Genomic DNA, 27,249 nt, shown 5'->3' with positions numbered 1-27,249 from the left:
AAAGTGCTCTGTGTTTAGCGGGCGGGAATTGAAAACAAAGCTCTTGCCGGCAGTATGGAGCTGTCACCAACGATCGCCGAGGCTGCAGGAGCGGGCCCTGAGGAGAAAGTTATGCCGGAGGCTGCAGCTGAGGTGAAGGGCCGCGGAACCTGTACAACCTGCACGTAAAGCGACAGAGCCTCCACATCAGACGGACCAGCAGCAGTGTAAAAGTAGGTGAAAATACAGTTGCCCTCATTTACTAGAGGTGCACATGCTTTAAAGGTCTGTTTGAATACAAAATCAGTCCATATTTTATGCTGCCGTCTTCCTGCCACTTGGCCATGCCCCTGTGTTCAACCTACTTTGTTCATCTGGCAGCCTACACTAGAGCTCAACATAAAATCTCCTTGTGGAGAGTCCCAGTTAAGGCTTTCATGGAAGGGGTTAAATGTATTCTCCCTGCAGCTGTTCACCCACCCCCTTTGTGGGACCTCAACTCATGTGTGCTCCCCTTAACCCAATTTATATAGCTATTAAGAGGCATTGCAGAGGCCTTGCATATAAAGTTGCTTTTCTGATAGCAGTTAGTCGGATCACTTTGCACCAACTCAATACTTCATGGTACCACCTCACCCCAGTGTGAGAGTAAAATTCTCCTGCTCCAGATTTTTCACCAGAGCTGGGCTTAGCCCCATTCTCTCAACCTTCAGGACCATCTTTCCATACAAATGTTCATAATACTGTTAATAATTATATGGCTTCTCTGACTAGAGTTCAATTGCCAATTTCAATTGATGCCTCTACATCTCCTTTGAATTCCTTATACGTAGAAGTTCCAGAGCCACCTCCTCACCCACTGTAGAATTCATTGCTTCTGTTACATCTGTAGTTATGCATTTCATTATGTCTGTGTTTTTGAATGTCTCGGCCAACAGATTTAACAGTCGACCCTCCCACTTCAATGGGACCCAGAGCAGCTAAAGTTCCTTCTTTAAAAGAAGGCAGTACCTATTCATTCCTCGAAACAATTTCGCTCGGTAATATCAAAGGCTAAGAAGCCTGCTGCATCCAGTCTTTTGTGAAGACTTTCTTCTTCTTTGCCCCCCTGTTAACAATGCAGGTTTCTATAATGGAGCAAGCAATTGGTCACGTAAAACGATTATTTTCAAATCCTTAGAGTCTTTAAATCCCCTAAGGATGGAAACTTGCTAGCACAGTTTGTGGTGGTCTCTGTAGCCCTTAGTAAGGGCAAAGGTTCTATTCAGGATCCAGTTTCTATCCTTAACCGATTCAAAATTGTGGAAATCTCAGGAAAGAATTGATCAAGATGCTTCTCTTTCTCTGAAACAGATTTATGCACTAGCTTTACTAGCCAGTTACAACTTATAGAACGGGGATGCCCGAGACAAGGTTGAGAATTTGCTTCCTATTGAGGTTCAGGGGGATTTTTTTCTTTCGGCTGACACCACTTCCAGGGCTACAGGTTTTTTTGAGTGGTTGAGGAGGCATGCAAACCTCAAAAACCTCTTCTCTTCATGCCGACATCCCAGAGAAAGTGAATAATTTACCCTTTGATGTAAAAACATTTCTCCTTCAACGAATGAAGTACTTAAACCCTGCAAGACTGACGTTATTGCTGCCAAATAGTTGCATGCCGTTTCTGTGCCATCTCGATCTCTTTTTTTAGCCCACTGCAGCAAGACCGTCCACCAGTGGCAAGTCTTGTGCTCCCTAGTCATTTTCAAATTTTTCCAAAAATAAGATTTCGATCAAGACACAAGCCAACAGTCTCCTCTGCCACCAGTGATGACTCTGCACCAAAATCAACTTAACTCCAGAGTGAGGTACATGATCTTCCACTGTTTTCCAGGCATTATGTATCCACTGTGAGAGGAAGGCTTAGCTCTGTTTACAAAACCTGGTGGAATATCACGTAGTATACGAGTAGAGTATACTGCACAGATGTCAAAGCGAGTAGAGTGCTCGCTTTGACATCTGTGCAGATCCTGCTGAGGCAGGTTCGAATTCCGGCAGCGCCCAACTCAGCCATTCATCCTTCTGAGGTAGATATATGATCACCACACACCGTGGGTAAAAATGAGCAGCGCTCAGATACCTGAGGGTTCATAGCGCTATATAAATGCTAAATTATTATTATAATAATAATACCTGGGTGCTTTCCATCATAAGGGAAGGTCTGAGCTTAACCATCTTTCATAAGTCAGACATGGAGACGGACAAGAAGACATGGCTCCACAGGTTTTATTAAAGGAAAATAAACCTCCACTAACCCTATAGCTGTGTTGATGGTTTCCCTAACTCTAAGGAAAATCATAAAATGGTGCTAGTCAGGATGTCTCATGAAAATTCTGTCCTGTCCAAACTTGTTCTAAACTATGTTCTATCCCTGCCACTAATAACTTAAATAACATAAACCTCTGCCTAAGTATGTTGGTTCTCACTACACATGACCAGTGACGCCCCCAGACATTTTTCATAGGGGTGGCCCCACTTGAAGTCTTGGGGTGGCACACCAAAACAAACATTCATAAATGAATGGGCCGGTGGGGGGGCCCATGCTTTTATAAGGGTGGCCGTGGCCCCCCTTGGCGGCGCCCCTGCACATGACTTCAGGTGGCTGGTTTCTGACTCTCCCACCCACTTGTGTCTTTGGATTGCCTTCTCTCATGCCCCAGCCTGTTGGAGTTCAAATCTGGGTCCTTGGTCTTTCTCATCTGATATAGTATGTAGTTCAGGACCCCTGGGCAAGTGTTTGTGTCAAATCACGTTTGTCTCTAATTTGGACTTGCAAACTACCTCTGGCCCTCAATGCTGTCTGCGTACTGGATAGCGTCCGACCCTTTGTGGGCATACTCTATATCTCAGGCCTTTGTTGGCTATTCCACTTCAAGAGTCGTGCTCTCTGGTTGTTTTCACCCCCTTGTGGGTATTGTCTCTGTCAGTCCCTTATGGACTTTCCGCTTTCTCACCCCGGTGTGGGGATATGGGAATGATCACCCCGGTTTAGGGAGTTCTCAATATTAGCCCCTCCTCGGCTCATCCTCTTGATTACCCCTCTTGGGATTCTGATTGGCTCATCCCTGCTTATATCTGGTTCGCCCGCCTCCCGGTTTCTTTAACGCCCCTCATAATTTCTGTGTTAGGGTGTTCTTTGAGAATGGTGGCATTGCGTCAAGGGCTTCCATGACTCGGGCTTTGGTGTTCCCCCTTGTGTGGCTGACTGACAAGTAAAGCTACCATCTCTACTTGCGTTACCAAAGCTTACACGCGTATTGCTCTCCAAGCACCAGAAAGAATGTGCGCCTACTCTACCAGAGCTAAGGTGACATCAATTGCCTTACAGACACATGTCTGTATGAGACATCTGTAGGGCTGCTACCTGGGCTGCTACTCATGCTTTTGTGTGGCACTACTCTTTGGATTTCTCATCCAAGAGGGATGCTCTCTTTGGCCAACTTTGCAATCTTTTTTTCTTGAACCCTTGCCGGGCCTATGCAGTCTCCTCCACCTATTTCATGGATGTTCACAGTCTGAGTTCACAACCAGTTGGGAAGGAGTGTAGTACAGGAGGCTGAAGCATGGGAAAATTACCTTCATGGTGATTCCAGTACTCCTAGTCTTTGCTCTCCCTCCTTGACAAGGCCCTCCCAGCTGCCCTCCATACCCCCATGCGCCTATGCTGTACCACAACATCCATGGCAGAAAAACGGGCAGAACGTGTTTGTGGCGCTTGGAGGCTGTGGGCCAGACACATGGAGGGATGCATGCATACACTGAACCTCAATGTAAATTCTTGGAAGTGACAACACCTTCTTTTGGAGAAGCTTTTTTTCCAGTGCAGGGCATCCCAACCAGGGAGAGCAAGGACTAGTGAGTACTAAAATAACCATGAAGGTAATTTTTTCGATATCTGGGATTGACACCTCCTCTTTCTCTGATATAACAAATTACTCTAAAATAAACATTCCTCCCAGCCCAGGAGCTTGTAAAGGGGACTACCCATATGATTCTTGTCGTAAAATTCCTTTCCTGCAAATTAACAAAAATTACGCTGTTTTGGTATGCTGACATATATGGTAGCGCAACACACCTTTCCCGGTAGAGTTTCTCTCTCAAGCAAGAGCAATATGTTTTGTCCTTGTTTTAAGCGCTACAGTCTTTAAATCTGGTCTGTATGGCTGCATCATAGAGGGAGTTTGTGTTGTGAGGCTCTCTATTGTTGTAACATGCTTTATTGGTGGTGTGGTTTTTCTGTGTTTGTTGTTTGTGTGACAAAGTAATGCAATAAATGAAGGGCTTTAGCAGGTCATCAATGTGTAGGTGGAATATTTTTCTTGTTAATTACTTGTGTGTGTTTGTACAATATTTTTGACTCGACCCTCATTTTAGGAGATTTTGTTCCACCCATAGTTCAGTTTGCAAACTCACTATCTTTGTTGTAGTTTGATCTAGCAATGGGTGCATACTCGGAGCACCTTTCCTATACCTCTTTATGATAAAGTGTATGCTGAAGTGCTAGATTTTACCATATCCACTTTACGAAAGGGCAATATGGCATTTGTAGTTGCACTAGAAATAGGAAGACTAAATGATGTATTAATTTATATGTTGTAATGTTATTGGTCATAAACATTAACCTTTCACTTTTACACCACCTCTTGGCTCTGATGACTGTACAGTTTGGCGGTGTCCACTCCCTTTGGTGGATTTTTCTACAGTTTCCCTTACAGGGGTTTACTGTGCAACCTCTCCCAACACATGAGAACGTGTAGGTCAAGGTTCTGTGTTGGGCAGAAGTCTCAAATATGTGCTAATTCCTCTCTACTTTAGAGATCCCCTCCCCTCCCTTCCCCCCGCAGCTCTTTTCCTGAACTTTGGGACTCTGTACTTTTTAATTCTGTTTGCTTTCTGTGGTTATTTCTTTTGATTGTGGAGTTTTAAGATCACTCCATAAGTATCTTCATGTGTGTTACACAGCACCCTCAGTGCAGTGACACCGGGATGTCTGTTTAGACTTCCCAAAGGTTTTAATACCTTCTCTGGGACAAACTACTGTTTCCCAGAGAATGTAAGGTTAAATTGACTTTACTAGTCTTTTTAAATTCCTAGATCCAGCACACACTATCTTCCTATAGAGTGCTGGAGGGTTATCTAGTATCCCTGTGTCTAGAAACTCATGAAGCAGTCAAATGCTAGCCTTTTCTATCGATTTGGCAGGTGGCAGTGGTTTTAGAACAAACTACCATGATTTTTCCCGACCGTGAACACCAGTAGCTAAAAATGCAGGAGCCATGTTTTTCAAGATGGCGCCTTAAGTCCCTTTGTTTAAACGGGTCCTGGTGGTGTTTTTTCTCCATTCTTTTTGGAAAGGTCTTTCTAGTGCTTGTCTCTGCGCGCCAAGCCAGGTTTGTTCCATTTGTTTCCATGCCTTTGGCGGGCTTCAGGACTGAATACCGCCTCTGGCGCCTGAGTGTCTGGGGTGGGCAGGAAGTGATGGAGGTGCCGAAAACTCCCTGTGCTTAGTCTCCTAGGAGACCCAAATGCATTATGGCGTGATTGGCTGTCTGTCCGGCAAGGACATCCACCCTGCTGGTGAGTGGCAGCCAGGCTGGAATGAATGGGAGAAAACTGTTTAAAAGGTGAGTCTCCAGGACTGGAAAGCAAAGTTGACCACTGGAACGAAAGAACCGAAGACGAGCTGGAAGAGGACGGCTGCTGCAACTCCTGGACTGTTGGTTTGCCCAGTGAAGCCCTGCTGCATGTCCGAATTGCCAAGCTCCTATCGACAGAGAAGCCCCTTCAAGGACGACTTCTTCCTTTCAGTTGGTAGGACCAATCAACTCGTAAGCCACCTGGATTCCATTCTGAAAGCTGGTTAGGATTAACCAGGGGGAAGGACACCAGCTTGTGTGCTTGAAGAACAGCTACACGATCTGAAGTGACTCCATTTTGTCAGCATTTTCCGACGGACTCGTGCATTGCAGGAGTCCCCTGACGTCCTCCATCTTGTCCCCACGACTGAGGCTCAGGAACAGTGAGATCTGCAGGAACTGCCAGGAACCAACGTCTTCCGCTACATCTTTTGCTTCATTCTAAGGTACTGTGCCAACCCGATTGAGAGAACGTTTCTCTTGCGGTGAAAGTTTGTGGAACTTTACCAATTTACAGGCCTAATCAGCTTGTGACTCAACATATGATTCTTTTTCGTACAAACTACTTCTGAGAACTTTCGCAAAGACCGTTCACTTCAAGAACTGCTCTTTCCTATCCACAACACTAACCCATTGACTTTGGCCTAGGCCTATTGAACTGAATCGAGTCCTCTAGTGAACTAAAACTATTTGCACTGCCTAGGAAAGTATTTGTGATCTATTCTATTAACTTGTGCCTTTGCCTTCCCTTTCAAAGTGACTGAAATACCCTTTGGCTCCTATTTCAGGGGAGCTTAAATTGTTCAGAAACTTATTGGTTTTGTGCTGAAGTATATTTGTGTATGATATTAAGTTGCCTCCTTCTAGTGAATGTTTTCTAAATGATTGTGTAATAAATGTATAAGTGTTTTACCAAGAAACCTTGAGTGTAAGTGTCTACTTGAACCACTATGATTGTAAGACCTCTGTGTAACATTTTGTACTGCTCACATATCCCCTTGAGATAAGCCTGGCTGCTCAGCTCGCTACCACAAAACTGTGTAGTACAGACTTATACCAAAGGTTGGATTTTGCTTAAATAGTAGTCCTAATTGTATGTGGTGGTCCCAGAGGGTACTACATGCAATTCTGCCGAACATTCTGCAACACGCAGCTCTCCTGATGTATTGGATTAGGACTCGCATTGGCTATGCTGGTGAGGGCTGATGGGAATTGTTGTCCAAAACCTCTGGAGAGCTGAAGATTGCAGACTTCCGGGTGGGAGGCCGGGGGAGGAAATTCAAATAGAATGCTTGCTGTTTGGTTGAGTCTCCCTTGCAAGGTCTTGCTTTCTCTATGAATTGATGAGTTGAGGGTGTGTGATGGGGCATAGGGAGAGATACCAAGTGTCTACTACCTGTTCTGGGTTTCTTTTGAGCAAGCTCTGTAGAAGGCTTGGGCTTGTTACTTTTCACCAATTCCAGTATTCCACTGTGTGGGGGAGTCCGCTGTGCATTCATTGGTTTGGTGTCCTCTGTCTGCTGCATTTCTTTCTACATACACATGTAGTGGTGTTAGCTGTTACAGCTTCGGCACACTCCTCTGCTTTCCATGTATATGGGCAGTGGGATACATGTACTTTGCGTTGATATTTTTTTTGTGGGGTTTAGATATGCCCCTGCAACTAATTGAAAGGCATGTAATGCACTGTGTAGTCATGAGCACTGTTATGTGAAGGGTCCATGATCTTTCTATTGTTTGTAATGTTCACTGCTTATTGTGTATTCCTCTTACTCCTACGTCACATCCCCTTTCCTCCATACTTTTGGGACATTCCGCCCAGTAGGACGATACCGGAGCACTTTTGTAAAAAAGCATCAAATTGAAAAATGCGTCCTTCCTCTCTTTTTATGCAGAGTACCACACGCGGCCATAACCCCGCCCTCCTTGGCTCCGCCCTGTGCATCGCTATCTAGTCCATTTCTCCACGCGGGGGTTGGATGCACTTGCATTACCGGGAAGACATTGTTCTTCTTTCCTGTTGTCCTCTCCTGCTGCTCTGGTTCTGCAGTTGCGTAGTCCTCCGTCTATGCCGGATCGTTTGGGATTTGTCTCTTGTTCCTGTTGCGATCGTCGTTTCACTAGGGCGTATCCCCATTCTTTCTGCTTGGAGTGTCTGGGACCGTATCACCGTTGGGACTCGTGTTTCTACTGCGACTCCCTTTCGGTCCGGGCACTTCAGCGGCGTCCTCGTCAGTAGGAGGAGATCTTCAAACGAGTTCCTCCACCGCATTTTCAACTCTACATCGACGAAAAAAGAAGAGACGCCCGGTAAATTCTTTACTTTTTAGGGCACCCCAGCTGGGGGGACTCCTTCCCAGGGCTCCTCCAGGTCCGGGAGGGGCTTCAAGAGCTCTGCTACCGGAGTTTCCCCTGAGGTGCCTCGCAGGCTTAATAGGCATAACAGGGTTTTCTCAGAGGGTTCCCGCGAGGGGCCTGCCTACACCAGATCACGATCTGAGGTTCACCAACCAGGTGTTAATAGCCAGCCCAGTCATGCTGAGGCTTTGGGTACCGGAGTTCGCTCCGAGGTCTCCTTATATGGAGCTTCCCATACAGACACTGTGGTGCGCCCCGAGGCCTCCGTTGAGGCTTTCTGTACTGAATCACTGTTCGAGGCCCCTCTCAGGGGAGCTATACAGACCGCACTGTGTTCCGAGGTTCCTCTAATCGAGGCTAAGGTGTGTACCGACAGAACTGAGAGACCCGTTAAGGTCTTGTCTGCGAGGTGGATTCCTCAGTAATCCTGCGCTCGCTGGTTTCCGGTTCTGTTGAGGGGCATAGGGAGAGGTCACTGATAGTTTCTCCTCTGTTACCGGCTTGGCCGAGGTTCCTCTCTTGGAGGCTAATTCAAAGGGTCACGACAGGATGTCCAGTAAACATCCCAGGCCCCATAGTACCGGCTCTGCCGAGGCTGCCTCATCCACACATGTGACGTAGTTCTCTTCAGATGCTCACAAAATGGCGGGCCTTCCTGCATGGTCTACGGCGGCCACTTTGGATTCTTCCCTCACACCCACGCTATCGATGGCGGGTTCTGGGAACGTTCTTTTTGCTGGACAACCGTGTCCACGGGACAGTGTGAATCTGTTCGCCCCTGCTGTGACTGGCACGCTCGGATGCCACTACCGCATACGGTCTCGCTTCCTCCTACTTCTGCCCCACTGGTCGTAATAGACCCCATTGGTGGCCGGCCCTCTTGGAAGCCTTCCTCACTACGTTTGTGGGGGGGGGTATGCCCCTCATGAGTGGCCTTTGCCCATTCCAGTGCCTAAAGTTTTGGCAGAGGATGCTTTTTTTGGGAAGTTTCACAGTCTTATGAACACTGATCCCATGAGGGAGTACTTTAAAGGTCTTTTTAGGGACATCTGCCCTCTGGTGCCGCACCCTGCCCTGGCAGTTCCAGTCACGGCACCTGTCGCCCCGGCAGCGGTACCACCTCTACCGCCCAGCCCGCCTCCACCTCTGCCTCCGTTGTCTCCGATTGACTTGACTCCAGCAGAGCGAAACGTCAACCGGCGGATCCTGACGTTCTAGGCGACCCTCAGGCAGACCAGGATAGTGAGGACCAGCCCCGTTTTGTCAGAGCATTCCATGACCATGTTCTGGACATGATGACCCGAGGCACTCGCTCGGCAGGAAGGGGTGCTTTCGGGGACACTCACCTTGTCTCTGCAGGAGCGCACCGGCCTGTTCCTACAGAAAGACCATCTGGCATAAACCCCACACTGGGCTACATATAAATAAGAGAATTGACGCCCGTTACAGGCTCCACACCTCTGAGGAAGTAGCCTTGGCGTCATGTCCTCTCCCTTCCTCAACGGTGGTTGCAGAAGCCACTCTGCAATCCAAGCCGGCCTCTGTGACCTCTGCTATCTCGGCTCAAGTTCTGGCCAAGGAAGACAAGTTGCTCGATTTCTTGGCCAAGAAGGTTTTTGCCAAATCGGCGCTGCAATTGTGTCAGGCTAACGCGGAGCTCATTTTGGCGGTGGCGAATATGAAACTGTGTAAGGATTTGGCGGACTTCCAGGAGTTAATTCCTGGGGACAAGCTGGAAGACTTTAAACCCGGTTTGTGATGCCAGGGTATTGGCGCAAGATATGCTGGAGGCTGCTGCGCACCACATCGACACCTCAGCTCGAGGCCTCATGTTGGGAGTGGACACCTCGTCAAGCTTGGCTTCATGCAACAAAGTTTTCGAAGGAGGTCCAAGATAAAGTTGTGAACCTGCCTTTTGATGGCAAATAGTTGTTTCATTCTTCAAAGGATGATGAGTTTACAAAGACTAAGGCGAGCACGCAAACTGCCAATTCGAGGGGATTGGGTCCTCTGACGTATTCCATATCTGACAGGTAATGTCCACAGCTTTGCTGCTTCGGAAAATCTTCGGCGTCTGCGTCCTGTGTCGATGCGCCGTCCCCGACGACTTCGGCTGACGTCACCCGATGTGATAAGTAGGACGCATGACGCCCGTAGCCTCAGTTCTGTTTTTTCCGCGAAGGTGTTCGCTTCGTGAATCTCGGTACGCCTCAACTCTTTGGAGTTTGCTGTATTCTTCTCGGTTCGTTGAACCTGTTCGGTTTTTGTGAAGACCTGTTCGTGGCGATGTCTACTTCGTCTTCAACCCCGCGTCCGGGCTTCAAGAAATGCGGGGACTGTGGGTCCAAGATGTTGGTCACGGACTCGCACAACGCCTGCCTCTGGTGCCTCGGGGAGGCCCACGATACGGACGACTGTCGACTGCCAGTCGTTCACGGCCAAGACCTTGTGGGAACGCAAGAAGAAGCTGTCGGTAGGTTGGGTGTCTAAGCCCCGGAAGTCGAGGTCTACTAGGCTTTCGACAGATGACCCGAGAGGCGACTCTCCGCGTCATTGTTGGAAGTCCAGTGGGTCTCCTTCCAGGAGTCGGTCTCGCCACTCCTCCACCATGCAAGCGACACTGGAGGAATGGGCTTCCTTCGGGAAGCAGATGTTAGCGATTTTTGAATCGCAGGGAACCGATCCGTCCGCGCCTCTGTGTGGGGTCGGACGGCACCGGTCGACAGACACCGCTCGTACGCCTTCGGGCTCGGGTGGTCGGCACGGCTCGCGGGAAAGGTCCCGCTCGGACAAGGGTAGCTGTTCTCGCCATGCCCGTTTCAGGTCCCGGTCCTCGACGCGCTCGAGACCACGTGATCATGTGCCTGTGGCGCCGAGGTCGTCGACGATTTCTCTCGAGGCTCTGCCTCCGATGGGGTCGTCGATGCTGTCGGCGCCTAGGTCGTCGAGAGACACGCTCGGAGCTCCGGCTTCGAGGCATGTGTCGACGCCATCGATGCTGGCGGCGCTGCAGCTGACGTCGACGCTGATTCGCTAGACGTCGACGCCGTTTCTGTCGACGCCGTTTCTGTCGACGCCGGCGCCGACTCGTTCAGCGCCCTCAGCGCCCTCGACGCCTTTCGAGGCGGTGGTGTCGGAGGGACCCCGTGGCACGGGGTTAGCCCCTAGAAAGGCTCTGGCTAAGGTCAGGCATAGCTTTGGTCCCCAGGTGTCTTCCTCTCACCGCCTGGAGTACATTTCAGAGGGTGATGAAGGCTCTGATAAAGGCTTGGTTCCGGTTACGGTACCAGATGAGCTTCTCTCGGGCCATAGCCAGTTTGATGACCTGAGGCAGTCACTGCATGATGCCAGTGGACTGGACACCTCTCCGGAGGTGGAGTTTTGTAGGCCGGAGCCTGGCACTCATGCCGATTCTTCGTACGGCGCCTTATGTCTCGGGTCACCGAGTACTTGGGCTGGTCGGCTCCCCCAGGGGAGTTCGTTCAGGATGATCTCATGGACATCCTTGATCTTGGTCCCCCCACTGACCTAGTACTGCCGTTTCATATGGCTCTGCAGAGAAGGGTGGCAGCGGCTTGGACTGCTCCGGAGAGTCTCCCGGCAGTGGGCAAGTCTTTGTCGCGAAAATACCGTCCAGCCAGTAGCGACCCCTGCTACTTGTCCAGGCACCCCACTCCGGAGAGTTTGGTGGTGCAGGCGGCTACGGCCCCGGCAAAGCAGGCGTCGTATCCTACCATCCCTCCGTATAGGGACGACAAAAGTTTTGATGACTGGGCGAAGAAAGTGTTTTCTTCAGGGGGTATGGCGCTTCAGGCAGCCAACTCCATATGTGCCTTGTCTCATTTCACACACACTCTGTGGAACTGTGTTGCATTAGCGGCTGAATGTATTCCCGAAGGGGACGAACAGGATGGTTTCCTTGCTATGGTTCAGGATGGCAAGGATGCCATGTGTGAGGCCGTTCAGTCGGGTTTGGACATGGCAGATTGAGTTGACAGTCATCGGTCGTTGGTCTCCGTCGGAGTCCAGACTCCATATCAATCTGTTAGAGCTGAGGGCCGTCGGGCTTGCCCTGAAGGCTTTTCTGCCGACTGTGCGAGGAAAGAGTGTCCTGATTCTAACCGACAACACGGTGGCCATGCACTACCTCAACAAAAAGGGGGGGGGTGGGCAGGGTCACTTCCTCTGTGCAGGGAGGCGATGCAGGTCGAGGTCTGGGCCATCCAGCAGGAAGTTTCGATCTCGGCTGTTCATCTGGCCAGAGATGACAACGAGACGGCGGACGCTCTGAGCAGGCAGAGCACGATCTCTCGAGTGGGAGCTGGCTCAGGAGATTCTCCTGGAGATCTTTGCCCTTTGAGGGACCCCTCAAGTGGATCTCTTCGCCTCCAGTGTCATCCGGAAGTGCGAAAGGTTCTGCTCACGGGAATTTCCTCCAAAAGGAGCCTTGGGAGACGCGTTCGTGGTGGAGTGGTCATTCCCACTGCTGTACGCGTTTCCTCCAGTCCCCGTCATCGCGCAAGTACTGCGGAGGTTACGGAGGTTCGGTTCCCGGATGATCCTCATTGCTCCAGCGTGGGCCCGGAGGACGTGGTACCCAGACCTTCTCGACTTGTCCATCTGCCCTCCACGTCGTCTTCCCTACCGAGACGATCTGCTCTCACGGGAGTGGGGTCAGGTTCTCCATCCCAAGGTCAGATCTCTCAACCTTCACGCTTGGCTTCTGAAAGGTTGAGGTGTAAGGATTGGGACCTCCCTGAAGACGTGATGGAGGTGTTGCTCTCGGCCAGGCGGCCGGCAACAAAGTCTCTGTACCATTGCCGTTGGAGAAAGTTCTGCGACTGGTGCAGAGTTAAGAATGTGGATCCTTTTGAGTGTGACATTCCCATGGTTCTGTCTTTTTTGCTTTCCTTGGCCACAGGGGCTTACAAGTGGGGACCATTAAAGGTTAACTGGCGGCGCTGTCCAGCTTTAAACGCTCGTCTGAAGAATGTTCCTATTTTAAGATTCCTTTGATTTCTCAGTTTCTGAAAGGGCTCACTAATGTGTTTCCTCCGTCACCTTTTCTGGTGCCCGGTTGGGATTTGAACCTTGTTCTTAAGTTTCTTATGGGTGCTCCGTTTGAGCCTTTGCATTCTTGCCCTTTGAGACTGTTAACTCTAAAAACTGTGTTTTTGGTTGCGGTTACTTCCGCTCGCAGAGTGAGTGAGTTACAGGCACTTTCAGTTAAGCCACCCTTCACTGTGTTTCATAAGGACAGGGTTGTCCTTAGAGTTCGTCCTTCCTTTCTTCCGAATGTGGTTTCGGAATTTCATTTGAGCCAGAAGGTTGTTCTTCTGGCGTTCTATCCTCCTCCACATCCTGGTAAGGAAGGGGAGAGGCTCCATAGGCTTGATCCCAGGGAGAGCGTTGAGCTTTTATATTTCGCGCATGTCCCGGGTCAGAGTGGACGATCAACTTTTCATTGGTTACGCTGGAAAGCGTTTGGGACAAGCTGTGACGAAACAGACTTTGTCTCGTTGGATTATTTTAGCTATCTTTGAGTGTTACCGCTTGGCGGGTAAGGATCCTCCGGCTGGCTTGCGGGCCCATTCTACCAGGGGAGTGGCTGCGTCTACTGCCTTGCAGAGGGGTGTTCCTCTTCGTCACATCTGTGATGCAGCCACCTGGGCTTCAGTACATACTTTTGTACGTCACTGCTCCCTCGATTCCACCAGAGGGCAGGATCTGGCCTTTGGCAAGGCAGTCCTTTATTCTGCAATTTGATTGGGCATGCTACATTTGTGTTCTAAATTCTTTTCCCACCTCCTTGCTTGGTACTGCTTTGGGAGTCTGTCATAGATATGGAATACGTCAGAGGACCCAATCCCCTCGAAGAACAAGTTACTTTCTTACCTGGTAACGTTCTTTAGATGGGATGGTCCGACGACGTATTCCATATCGCTCCCTCCCTACCTTCCCCGCTGCAGAATTTCTTTTGCGATTGCAGCTTGCGTTCCGCAAGGCCTTGTGTGTCTGACTGGCAGAAAACTGGTGGCACACGTTCTGGGGGTAAAAACTACAACTGAGGCTACGGGCATCTTGCGTCCTACTTATCACATCGTGAGACGTCGGCCGTCGGAGGAGGTCCTCGGGGACGGCGCATCGACGTCGGACGCAGACGCCGAAGATTTTCCGAAGCAGCACAGGTGTGGACATTACCTGTCATAGATATGGAATACGTCGTCGGACCATCCCATCGAAAGAACGTTACCAGGTAAGAAAGTAACTTGTTCGTCTCTGTCGGTGCTGGTGAAGCCCCCAGTCGAAGCTCAGAGATCTGGATCCCAGTCTCGGTCCTCCTCAGGCTTCCCGTCGGAGACAGCAACAGGGTCGATTTTTCTCTCGGTCTTCAGCCTCCTCTTCCGGGACAGGTAGTTTCTCTGTCGAAATCTGTAAAATTATATTTTTTGGCGCTCGCATCGAGTCTCCGGTGGGAGGACGAATCTCGTCTCATCTGGAGGCGTAGCAAACTCCGAAGAACAGTGGGTTTTGTCCATCCCTCGGGCCGGCTTTGCTTGCCCCTCCCCCTGCACCCCACCCTTCAATCCTCCTTTTCAGCAGTCGGGGACGCCCTCCCTCAGAGCAGAGGTCTAGAAGCTTCTAGATCTCAAGGCGGTGGAACCCGTTACCCTAGTGGAACGAGGGAAGGGTTTTTACTCTGGTCTGTTCACGGTGCCCAAACCCAACCAGGCTGGCCTGCGCACCATCTTAGACCTTTCCCAGTGCAACCTTTCTCTTCCCCAAGAGAAGTTCAAGATTATCAGGCCCTGCCAAATAAAGTCCTCTCTTCAGAAGGGCGACTGATTCAGCATTGTGGACTTTCAGGACGCGTATATGCATATCCCGATCTGGTGCCCGCATCGGAAATATCTGTGGTTCTCCCTGGGAGAGGAGCACTTCCAATTCCGAGTGCTCCCTTTTGGTCTCAGCTCAGCGCGGTGTCTCTTCACGAAGATGTCGGTCATCGCGGCTATTCTTCGGCTACAAGGGTATTCATGTGTATCCATATTTGGATGACTGGCTTCTGCGCAGTCCTTGTCCAGTGAAAGCCTCGTGCTACCTTCAGTCTCTCCTCCAGCTCCTGTTCTGCCTTGGGCTGTCGGTGAACTGGTGGAAATCCTCCATGACAATCTCTCCGGACCGGATATTCCTGGGTTTCCGTTGGAACACGATCGACTGCAGCGTGTACCTGACTCTGGACAGGATGGCGGATCTGTTGACCACGTGTCAGGTTTTCATACAGTCAGAGAGCATGTCGGCCTGGTGGTTCCAGAGGCTTCTAGGCCTGATGCGTGCTTGCTCTTCCCCTTGCTCGTCTCAAAATGCGACTCACGCAGATGGCTCTTCGGAGCGCCTGGCTTTAGGCAGTGGACCTGGACACCAAAATTATTCCGGTTCCACCCTGCATGAGGACAGATCTCCTATGGTGGTCATCTTCCAGCAATCTGTCGGTGGGTGCTCCGTTTCAGGAGCCCTCCCCTCAAACGACCATTACGACTGACTCCTCCCTAATTGGGTGGGGTGTAACGTTGGATCATCTTCAGGTTTTCGATCTATGGTCGCCACAGGACAGACAATTTCACATAAATTATCTGGAGCTTCTGGTGATTTTCCTGGCACTCAAAGCTTTCAAGCCAGTGATTGTGAACAAAGTGGTCCGCATCTGCACAGACAATGTGGTATCCATGTTTTACATCAACAAGCAGGGGGGTACCAGGTCACCTCCCCTTGTAGATCTAGCCATTCAGATTTGGGAAAGGGCCATTCAGCACAGTGTTTGGCTGCTGGCAGTGCACATTCCGGTGCCAACTGAATGTGACTGCAGACTCTCTCAGCCGACGAGCGGTGGTCAGCTACGAGTGGGAAACTAACACAGATATCCTCTATGACCTGTTTCGCCATTGGGGCACTCCAGAAGTGGACCTCTTTGCGACGTCATCAAACCGGAAACTTCCTCTTTATGCTTTCAGGAACGGGCTAGGCGCTTCTTCCCGGGGGGGATGCTCTTGCGATTCCGTGGCACAACATGAGGGCCTATGCCTTTCTGCCTCTTCCTGATTCACCGGGCGCTATGCAAGCTCAGGAACACAACGAATTGCACTCTCCCGTTCCTAGCCCCTTGGTGGCAAGCCAGATTCTGGTTTTCAGAGCTTCAGCATCCGTCAGTCTGCTTACCGATCAGGCCTCAGCTGATACCCGGCCTGCTTCACCAGAGCGATCAGCAGATGTGGCACCCCTCCCCACAATCGTTAAGTTCATTAAAGTAAGTACTTTACATTGACCTGATCTGGATTGGTACAGGCATGACTGAGATGTGGCTTATTTGGTGGAAACTGGTAGTTAAATTATAAACTGCTTAGAAACTGGTCTCCGGTATTAAGCGCATTATAAAATAACAATTATGAATTATAATTTATACTAAGGATGCCAGAGGCAAAGGAGGAAAATTCATCAGAATGATGAAGAAACTGAGAGAGAAGCAGAGTACTAACTATGATCATTTTGATTGAACTGGGCGAGTCTTGTATTTTCGACTATAAATAGGCATTCTAAACACAGCTGTAATGAGTCCAGAAAATGTGTATTATTTCTGAACTATTTGTAGATTAAATGATGCCTATGTATACAAGTACCATTTCACTAGCTATAGAAAAACAATTTAATGGCTTGACACAACTAAACAAAATATATCGAAATATGTTTTATTAAAAATGACAACTAATGTAGTTCCATAAAAAGAAGCATTTGTTGTAAACAATTTTTGTAATGATTGAATGGTAAGAACAATCCAACAGTAATCCTCATACAGGTCAACTAACACAAAATTGAACGACTATCGACGACTATCTTGCCCCCTTACACGTATCCATAGAACATACTTCCCAATGGGATAGTTGATTATAGAAAACAATTATTTCATTCTAACATTAAATTAATATGAATCACAATTTATAGAAACAAGTTTGTCATTAGATGTTTCAAGACCCCACACCCACTCTGTTTGAATATTCACACTTACAGTAATATTTGCTTTGTTAGCAGAAGTGTCTGAGATTTCTCTGAAACTAGACTTTAGGTTATCTATCGTCCAGGGTAAGATAAAGGAATTTTAAATATGACATATCGTACCAAGTTGGTTGGACCAGCAATACAGTATCCCAATTTGCAACAGTGACTGGTGTGTTCGAATATCAATTCCAGGCCACATATGTATTTTTATTTTGACCCCATTTTCTTGTTTTTAATTATAGGCAAGGACCAAACAATCCAAACAAGCCCATGTTTAACAAAAGGTTTCAGTTCACCAACACCAAACTAGAAGTCCGAAAGGTGCCTCCTGAACTGAACAACATTACCAAGCTGAATGAACACTTCAGCAAATTCGGGACAATTGTTAATATTCAGGTAATGGAACAGTCCTCTTAATTTTATCAAGGAACCTTTCTAACAGTATTTAAAAAATCACACCCCTTCAATAGAGACTGGTATGCAGAGTCCTGCTTCTACAGTATTTAATAGTTTGGTTGGTTTTGGTTGTTGAATGGTTTATAAATGAAACTTGGTACTCAACTGGAACTGTTTGTCAAACAAATTAGTCCACATAGAGCACATAACTAATTGAAATGCAATAAAGGAAAATACATGCATATGCTTGACAGAAATTAATATTTCAGGGATTTAACTTTCACTTGTAAGAATAATTTGTCATTACCCTCAAGGATGGATTTGGATTACATTTTTGAAAATGTTTGATAACGCATTTTAGAGTGGCAGATTGTGCTGTGCTGTAAGAGTAAATACTGACCTTAGATTCTAGAACATGAATAAACTTACCTGTTAGACTATATTGAAATGAGTATATAACATTTTACCAAATGGGTTCGGTCCTATTTGTTCTTTGGGAGTTTAGTTAACACTTTAATCAACATTGATTTATATCAAAGGGATTGATTGATGACTTGGGTGTACAGGATCGCCTATAGAGGCATTGATGGGGATTAAGGGCCTAAAAGGTTCAGCATAGCATGCGGTTTGGCATTTAGAGATCCAGGGAGCACTGTTGAAATGTTGATCCCAGGGTTTGAATATAGGCATTTAAAGATCCAGGCATATACAGATGGTGGATTTGGTTAAGGTATGGAGTCACTGGAGTGCAAGAAGTGATCTAGGCAAGGACATTTATTATTGCTGTGAAATTGGTGCATTTGGGGGGGGGGGAGATAGGCGAAGGTGAGAAATGAAACTATTTGTAAAATACTCATTCAGTCAAGTAAGGAATGAGCCATTTTGCTTTAAAAAAAAAAATAAATAAAAATGATACTGTCTGCTGACGTTCCATCCTGGGCGGATCGACGACTGTTTACTGTGTGGCCTTGAGGGGTCCTGTTTGTATTTTCTCCTATGTGAATGCCTTTCTTTTACCCCTTCTCTTGGTCTGGTCTATGAAGAGGACTCCCTTTAAATGTTGCCTGTCTTGCAACAGCAAATTCCCTTGGAAAGGACACCATCGTTCATGCAATAGGTGTCTTCTTCGTTACGACAAGTGTAAAGCCTGTATGCTCTTTCGGCCCAAGACTCTGAAAGACAGGCGTATCAAACAGTCGGCGGCCTACGCTATGCAGGCCAAGAGTCACTCCCCCAACATCTCTTCAGACGAGGAATCCATCGGCATCCGCAGCTCCGATTTGGAGGCTGTTGATCTTACTGTGGATCCTTCATGCTCCCACATGTCCGTCACTGACAGGCATGCCACCAGCAGTGCTCTGGGGAAATCGCACCCCAACGACAGGGATACTCCCGCACCACATGCTTCTAAGCACACAACCCCCAAACTCTCCCTGGCGTTCTCGTCGAGGAACGTTTTCACACCCTCTGGTCCATTTAAATCTTTGATTGGGCCTTCCGAACCCCGTGGTTCGACACCCTCTGCGCAACTACATCCGCCGCATACGCATGGTGTCAAATCCCCTTCTGTCGTGGGCGCTCCCTCTAAATCTTCACCCTCCGACGCGGCATTGCCGAAAGATGTGCCGAAACGGATTCACTTGGCAATATCACTCCCAAAGCTTTGGGAGAAGCTTTCCAAGGTTACTTCGACTGTTTCAGACCCCAGGAAGGCCCCTTCTTCGCCTGAGGGCTATTTACCCGCCTCCACTCCTCTTTCTAGAGCCCTACTTCATGACCTTCCTCCTGCCAGCCTTCCCCCTCCGCATCTCCCCCTCCAGATCCTTCAGACTCTTGTAAATGGATCAGGGACAGGTTAGAGGCCTGTATGAATAAAATGACAGTGTTTGTTGATTACTCAGGCCAATTGGATGACATTTTAAAGAGGCATAGGGATGTGGACCCGTGCCACCTCCCTCCTAAGTCCCAGAGCCTCCACTCTTCTGGGGTATCAATCCCCCCCACCCCTCCCCTCTCCAATCGGGACCCCCAAGAGATGACCCAGATGATTCTAGCCAGGATGTTTCCTATGCCCAAGATCATGGCCACGGCAGCCAAGATCTCACCTACCAGACTGGAACACTGGATGACAAGGGCACGTGGCACACCTTCAGGGGAAGACAGTTCTGGTCCTTACAGACAGTAACACAGCCATGTACTACTTGAACAAACGGGGGCACTCACTCTCTAGGGCTATCCAGACTGTCCCAGAACATCTGGAAGTGGGCACTCAAACAATACATGTTCCAGGGTAACTCAATCTTCTGGCAGACATGCGCAACAGAGACCCCCCGCGCCCCCGTAGAGCATGAGTGGCAGTTACAAGAGCACATTCTACTCAACGTCTTTATATAATGGGGTTTCCCATAGATCGACTTGTTCGCAACTCCGGAGAATGCCGAATGCCCAGATTACGCCTCCAGGTGCCCATAGAAACGCTCCAAAGGAACGGTCTCTGGATAACATTTCTCCCGATGACCCTTCTCAACAGGATAGTGCACAAGATGCACCAGAAACAAGTCACAATGATCCTGGTGGCACCAATGCGGGCCCGATGGCCTTGGTTCTCCCATCTCATGGAAATGTCAGTCGCCCAGGAAGTTGCCATACCCATACAACATGCTGTCTGAAGACCAGGGAGAGAAACTGCATCAGGGCCCCCAAACACTGAACTTACCCTTTGGTTTCTCACAGAGCCAAGCTGGACTCTCACCCACTAGTCCTCGGGGATTAGTCATCCAGGTGGCCAGGACACGGCCATCGCTTTTGGATCCAGTTCCTGGGGGTGGACCAGTGTGTTAAGATCACCTAGGTGAGGGGTCTTTAAGGATTTGGAATGAGATAGCCAATGGTGATATGCAGTTCGCCCCCTCCCCCGGTCTGTTCATCTACCCATCCTATTTTTTGGGATTTTCCAAAATCACAACTCCACCCCATCCCCTTTTTTATAAAAACACTGGGCCGAGGAAGAGGGTGACTGAGAGTAACCAGACTCACTCGCTCACATCGTACTGGAAAAGTCTTGTTAATCTGGTCAGGCAAAGTCAAGCACTTTACCCTAAGTGCATACACCTGATATCAATCTGCTCTCCTCAAACGAATAAAAGGCAACACCTAAAGAGACACTCTGAGCAAGGCGGAACATGAGAACAAGCAGAACCTCTGGGACGAAGGCGTACCTACTGGAGCAGAGCAACAGACCAAGGGGCGAGAGCAGCGGGCTGAAAACCGCAAGGCTTCCCTACTGGAGGCTGTTGCCTCCGACAGACCGCAAAAGACACGTGGAGAAGGCCAGATCCACAAGGGAAGATTGCATTGTGATTCAAGGACGCCAGCGACCCTCCTCGGTGAATGGCAGTGTTGGGGAGGCGAGGTCAAGCCTAAGGTATTAACCTTGACTTGAATATCGGAAAATGCAAAAAGAAGAAAGAAGCACACACAGCCGGTGAGTTGGCAAGCAACCTGAGAGACCGGTGTGTGTTGAAGTGAATGCAGTAACAACATCATATCACAAGTGAAGGCTGCATGCGTGTGGGTGAGATGGTAAGAAAGGCAGACCCATGAATGAACTTTAAAGTAAAATACAGCTGCAAGATCAGCGATACTAAGTAATGGAGTTGTCCAGTGAAAGGAAGTAGCCCCTTCGAAAGTCTCAGTGAAAGGTGCATTGAATGAAGCTAAAGGTGAACAAACAGCAAGAGTGAAAGTAAATAGTGAACTTTGAGTCAAAGTGGTCCTGCAGTGGTCTGTAACGAAAAGCCACGCACATTCGAAAGACTTAGACATTCGAAAGTGATCCGAGCTTGAATGAGGGAGACCCGAAGTATATTAAGCTTGGGGATGTTCCCTTGCAACTTTGTGTGAACTGTATCTTGAAAGGTCAGAGCCCATCAGAGGGGGGACCTTTGTGAATGTTATGGTTTAAACAATATTTTGAAAGTCAGAGAAAGGAACTTTAAACATGCAAGGCCAGGCTGGCTTCGATCCACGGTTTTGAACTGTGTACTGTGTTGGAAGCGGAGCCAGAGTATGTAATCCTGCCTACAAGCATCATCTTACCCCGTGAGGCTTAAAGTGGGGAGGAGAGCTGGTTCAGCCACATTATCATTTGAACACTGGCATTTCCTTTTGCATATATTTTTTTTCTTTTTACACTTTTTTGTACAAGAGATGGGGCAGGCATTGGGATTTTTTGTTAGCATAGGCCACTTTGATTTGACAATCTCCACTAGGGCTGTTTTGTTTATCGTTTGAAGGTCGAGACTACTCCCATCTTAGTTATAGGGCAGAATAGGAGTTTCTCCAACTCCAACATTTTCAATGAAAGTTTCACAAATTGTATCCATTGTGCCCTTGTCAATACGTGGGATACCATGCCTTCCCTACAGCTCCTGAAGTCATAGTTTAAGCACCTTTAACTCCCTCAAAGATGCATGGACATACTCGGGGAAGCACAAAAACCCAGGCATTGCTTCTCCAACAAGTGGAAGCGCTTTGTTATATGGTGAAATACTAAGAATATCAATCCCATTGCATGCTCCCCTAAAGGTAGTGTCCTTTATCTAACACACCTATTGCACTCGGGACTTGTTTTTAATTCCCTAAAGGTCCACCTGGCCGCGCTCTCTGCGTATACCACATCCCAGAGCAAGGTTTTGTGGTGGAAAATCCCTGTCATTAAGTCCTTCATGCAAGTGGTGGAGAGACTTCATACCCCAATTTCCAACCCAACTCCCGGATGGTACTTGAATGTGGTAGTTACCAGATTAATGGGGTCTCCTTTTGAGCCCATGCACAGGGCTAGCCTTAAGGCCCTCACTTATAAGACTGCCTTCCTATAGCAGAGAGGGACGGTGCCGGCTTTGGAGCCCACACGAAAAGAGCAGACCGCCCGTGGCGGTAGCAGAGAGGACAGTCAAAGTTGTTTTTGTTTTTATTGTTGGTTTACTGTTACCTGTTGTTTATTTGGCGAACATATCACACAATTGACAACATGATGCATAACCCAAGCTCAACTGCTTTATGTTTAATTTTAAATGCCAATAAAAACATCTCAAAATAAATAAGACTGCCTTCCTAGTGGCCATTATCTGGATAAGGAGGGTTACTAACTGCAGGCCCTTTCAGTTCAAGATCCCTTTTTGATTATTCAGGAAGACAAGGTGGTTTTGCACACACCCATGCTTTTCGTCTAAATTAATTTAGAAGTTCCATGTGAATCAGTTATTTGAACTTCCCACTTTCTTCCAAATCTCCACTAACTTGCCAGAAAGAAGCCTCCATACACTGGGTGTGATGAGGGCAGTAATTTACTACCCTGGAAAAAACCAATGCCATTGAGAAAGATGAATCAATTCTTTGTCTCTGTGGCAGCTGGTAGACAAGGCGACCATGTCTCTAAAGCAGTTATTTCCAAATGGATTGTAAATTGCATCACACTGTGTTGTGCTCTTGCTAAGCAAGATCTGCACTTTATGCCTACTGCTTGCTCTCCTAGATTCACAGGGGCTACCATAGCATTCATTTCAAAGGTTCCTACAGATTCAATTTGCAAAGCAGCAACCTGGAGTTCTGTTCACACTTTCACCCAACATTACTGCGTAGACACACACTCGAAGCCTGATTCTCAGGTGGGACAAGCGATGCCAAGACATCTCTTTGCTACTGTTCCTTCACACATCTCACCATCTTTGGGTACTGTTCGCTAGTTTATGCACAGCATGTGATTTGAAGCAGATTCACAAGCATCAGAAGACATTAATTACTCACCGTAATTGTATTTTTGATGATTGTATCTGCTTAGACTCACTTTTGCCCACCCTTCCTCCCCTCTTGGGGTAGATGAAACGTAGACATCTTGCACCTTCTCTCTGCTGTACTCGCGCATTCTGCAAGGCTCCCTCATGGCAGAAGAATAACAACTGGTGAGACTTAGAAGCGTGAGGGATTTTGGGTAAACTACACTTCACTTTAGGGATAGTGTTAGTCACGCCCATATTGATGTCCCTTTTTTCGATCTTCGAAAAGATACAATATCCGTGAATACCACTAGATGTTAGACTTTATGCACAGCATGTGAATCTAAGCAGATATGATCATCAGAAATACGATTACGGTGAGTAATGTAGGTCTTACTTAGCTATCAATTGGGGAAGAGGCAGTTTCTTGTGCTGGAGCACATGGTGAGAATACATATTGCTTTCTTTTCGTCCTGCAATTTGGGAATGCTCAGCGCTTTATTGCCCTTAGCCCGTGGGAGTAGGGGGACAGCAGGGGGTTGGAACATCATGCTGTAGTTGCTCATGAGCAGGGTGTGTGAATTATAATTTGTAGGATTTGTTTGGGGTTTTTGAAACTGAACAATAGGTCATACCGAGGGAAGATTTAGCAAGAGACGAGATTTAGCAATTTAAAAATGAGGGTACAAACCAGGACATGAATATCAAGGGGGAATAGAATTCCGGAGACTTGTGCCTCCAATTGGAGCACCCTCCTTCCTATTTTCCTGCAAGGTTTAGGAATGCAACAAAGCAAACTTCACGCAGATCAAAAAGCTCTCACGGAAGTAGTGCTGAACCTGATCATTAAGGAAAGTGGGAGGGACGTATGCCCATAGATGGATCTCTGTGCAACAGAGTTCCTAGAATACTTTTCGTAATGGGGAGCCTATGTAATTGTTCCCAAATGGGCATCATATGTCCCCTAAACCCTGCTCCAACAATGAGCCATGCTGCAGTGTTCTTTCTTTTAGTTAATAGTTCGGAAAGACGATGTAAAATGGCATTCCCATAGTCCCCGAGTTACAAAATGATGAATATCACTGAAGGCTGAGCCTTTATGGGAAGAACTTTCCTCGGCACCAGTGTTACGTTTTCCATAGGAAAACGCTATGTTAAAGTTACTGAGGTTTTCCCAGCCTGACGGCGGCAAATATTCACAGCATGTGAATCCATGAAAGATACCAACGCTGGAGAAATGGAGTTACAGGTAAGACGCCACTCCCTTATCCTTGTTACCTCTTACTCTGCAGGGGTTCTCTCTCTCTCGCTCTCTCTGCCCCTCTTTCTTTCCCTTTCTCTTTCTTTCTCTCTCTCCCCCTCTTTCTCTCTCTCTCCCCCTCTTTCTCTCTCTCTCTCTCTCTCCCCCCCTCTCCCTGTTATATATATATATATATATTTCTGAGGCTTGTGGAATCTGCTTAGATCACATGCTGTGCATAGGCCGACATCTAGTGGAAGCTGCGGAGTATTAGTTTTTTTTTCTTCCAAACTCGAAAATGGGCGTCGACACAGGGCGTGCCAGTAATACTATCCCTAGTGTGACGTCCACTGTACCCATGATACCTCACACGTCTAGGACCCTCAGATTGTTTTTTTCCGCCATGCTGGTCGGAAGCACTGAGCGGAGTTCCCTGACTTAGTCTGATTTTGCAAATATTGTTATATATTTCCCCATTTATTCCACCTATATGTCGAGTCTCCGAACATCGAAACTCGACGCTGGATCGGAGAAAAGTCAACCGTCTAGCTACAGCAACGGATTTGGGCCTCGGAAGGCTGCTGGCCTCGGCCCGGGCCTCGGAAGTCCTCTGGACTCGGCCCTGCAAGTAGGGAAAGTGGGGGGTGGCACATATCCTACACTCTGATTAATATAGGTACATTACATATATTCCTACACTCCCAGCCCGCTGCCACAGGGTGCGTATGGAGGGTACCCCTTTTCAATTTTGCCCCAAGTGCAACCGCATGTATCCTTGGGTTGACAGACACGCCACGTGTAACCTCTGCTTGCCGAGGGACCACCCCGAGGCGAATTGTAGAGCGTGCAGTCGGTTCAAACCGAAGACCCTTAAGGACCGTTCGACAAAGCGTTGGGCCCACCACGCCAGGCGACAAGAGGCCATGGCCGCGGAGGGTGCCTTCAGCGATGCCGTACTTTCGGACGGCGAGGGCAGTGTGGCGTCGATGGACAGCCAAGCGCAAGTCCCCGACCTCAGAAGGTTGTCCGGCAGGGCAGCTCTGGGGAAGACACCCGGCAACACGAGCGCTACCCACACCACTTCCAGCAAACAAAGGTCCAACCGACACTCGACGCGCACATCGAGTTCTCGGAAAGAGGCACGTAGAGAATGGTCCACCGAGTCAGTGTCCTCTGGGCGTTCGCGTTCGAGATCGCCTCATGACACCAGGCAACCCTCCATGTTGCTAAAAGTGCCTCGCTCCTCTTAGTGACTGAGGTTCGGTCGTCGGAGGACGACGCCGACCTCTACCCCCAGGCCACACTCCAGGAGTCGCGTCCGCAGGCAGCGCGAAGGCTGCTACCAAATCCCTTACACTCTCCAGAGACAGGGACTCTACCCCCGAATCTCGGCGCCAGGCGTCGAAAAGCTCTGATAGGGCCCAAAATTAGGGGAAACTCTTCCACCCGCGGGGAGAGGGGAAAGCAACGAAGTAAGCAGTCCCAGCCTACTTCCACTCCTAAACTACATTCTACTCCACCTAAACAGACGGACAAGTCTCAGGCTCTTGTCTCTAAGGCCCCTGTTCAGGCCAGTAGTTCTAGTCAGGATAAAACAGGGAAAGCACTCCAGAAAAGAGTTATTCCCAGTTCAAGGGAATGGTCCAGTGATGACATAGACAGAGTAATGTCAAGGATGTCATCATTGGCAGATTTCTACGCCAAAAACCCGGAACAATTTTTCTCTTTTACCCCAGAAGGGTCAACTCCCTCAGGCTCTAAGGATCCAATACCCCCAAGTAAGAAGTCCCGGGGTGAAGCACCAACTCAGTCTTGAGACCCCTTCTATATACAGTCCTATTCTCAATATCAGGAAGATCCATCCTTTGGTGAGGATCCAGACGTGGGCATGTTCGAAGAACAAACTGGGACGTGCTATTATGGGGATGATGACCAAGAGGAGGAGGAGGAGGAGGAGGAGGAGGAGGACCCAGATACATACAGGGTAGATTCCCCGGTAGAGAATGAACCCGCGGTTACCTACTCCCCTGTCGACAACCAGCCTCTCCTGAATGAGGTCCTGTCCAGAGCGGCACAGCACTTCCACATTGACACCCAAGGTGCTCAGGAAGAGAGGGACTTTGCAGAGGAATTGGTGGGAGAAAGGAGACCATTGCTCAGGCCATCCCTATCCTGAAGTCAATACAAAGGAGGATAGACCTTTCCCTTGTTAACCCCAATCTCACTAGGGCAGTAAACCCCAGAATTGAAAAGCTTTTCAGGGCAGCCCAATCTGACCCACTGTACATAAGGGGACATCTCAAACCAGACTCCCTGGTTGTTACAAACACCCGTAAGAGGGCGGGAACACCCTTGTCATCGTCCGAAGCTCCTCCCCCCCCCCCCCCGACAAGGAGAGCAAGAAGATTTATGGCTTGGGCAGGAAAGTAGCCTCCACTTCCGCCTACCAGGCAAGGATTGCCAACTCCACCACCCTGCTGGCTAGTTACAACTGCCACCAGTGGGAAGAAGTCACGGCTCTCATAGACTCCTCCCCAGAACCCTTAAAAAGCCAATTGGCACGTGTTTCGGCAGAGGGGATAGCCGTGTCAGGTTGCATTTTAAAATCAACCTTTGATGCCGCAGATAACGCCGGCAGATTAATTGCTGAAAGCACGGTCATCAAGAGGCATGCTTGGTTACGGCAGTCTGGTTTCAAGGCCGAGACCCAAGCATCATTGATAGATAAGCCGGTGGAGCCGGATCTATTGTTTGGAAAGGCGGTCGAGGACGC

At 48.5% G+C, this 27,249-nt stretch overlaps 1 protein-coding gene across 4 annotated transcripts in view; it reads left to right on the top strand.

The window, feature by feature from the left end:
• RBM27 (RNA binding motif protein 27) overlaps nt 1-27,249 on the top strand; it is a 1,859,884-nt gene that overhangs the window by 1,350,575 nt on the left and 482,060 nt on the right. For all 4 annotated transcript variants that reach the window (XM_069652445.1, XM_069652444.1, XM_069652443.1 and 1 more), the window contains one exon: nt 17,306-17,459. In XM_069652445.1, the coding sequence (XP_069508546.1) occupies nt 17,306-17,459 (154 nt within the window). The remainder of the gene's footprint in view (nt 1-17,305; nt 17,460-27,249) is intronic.

The sequence above is a fragment of the Ambystoma mexicanum genome, chromosome 3p (assembly GCF_040938575.1).
Source record: "Ambystoma mexicanum isolate Mex_15411 chromosome 3p, UKY_AmexF1_1, whole genome shotgun sequence".
NCBI lineage: Eukaryota > Metazoa > Chordata > Amphibia > Caudata > Ambystomatidae > Ambystoma > Ambystoma mexicanum.
The sequence above is the reverse complement of the archived record's forward strand: the minus strand, read 5'-3'. Positions and strand labels throughout refer to the sequence as shown.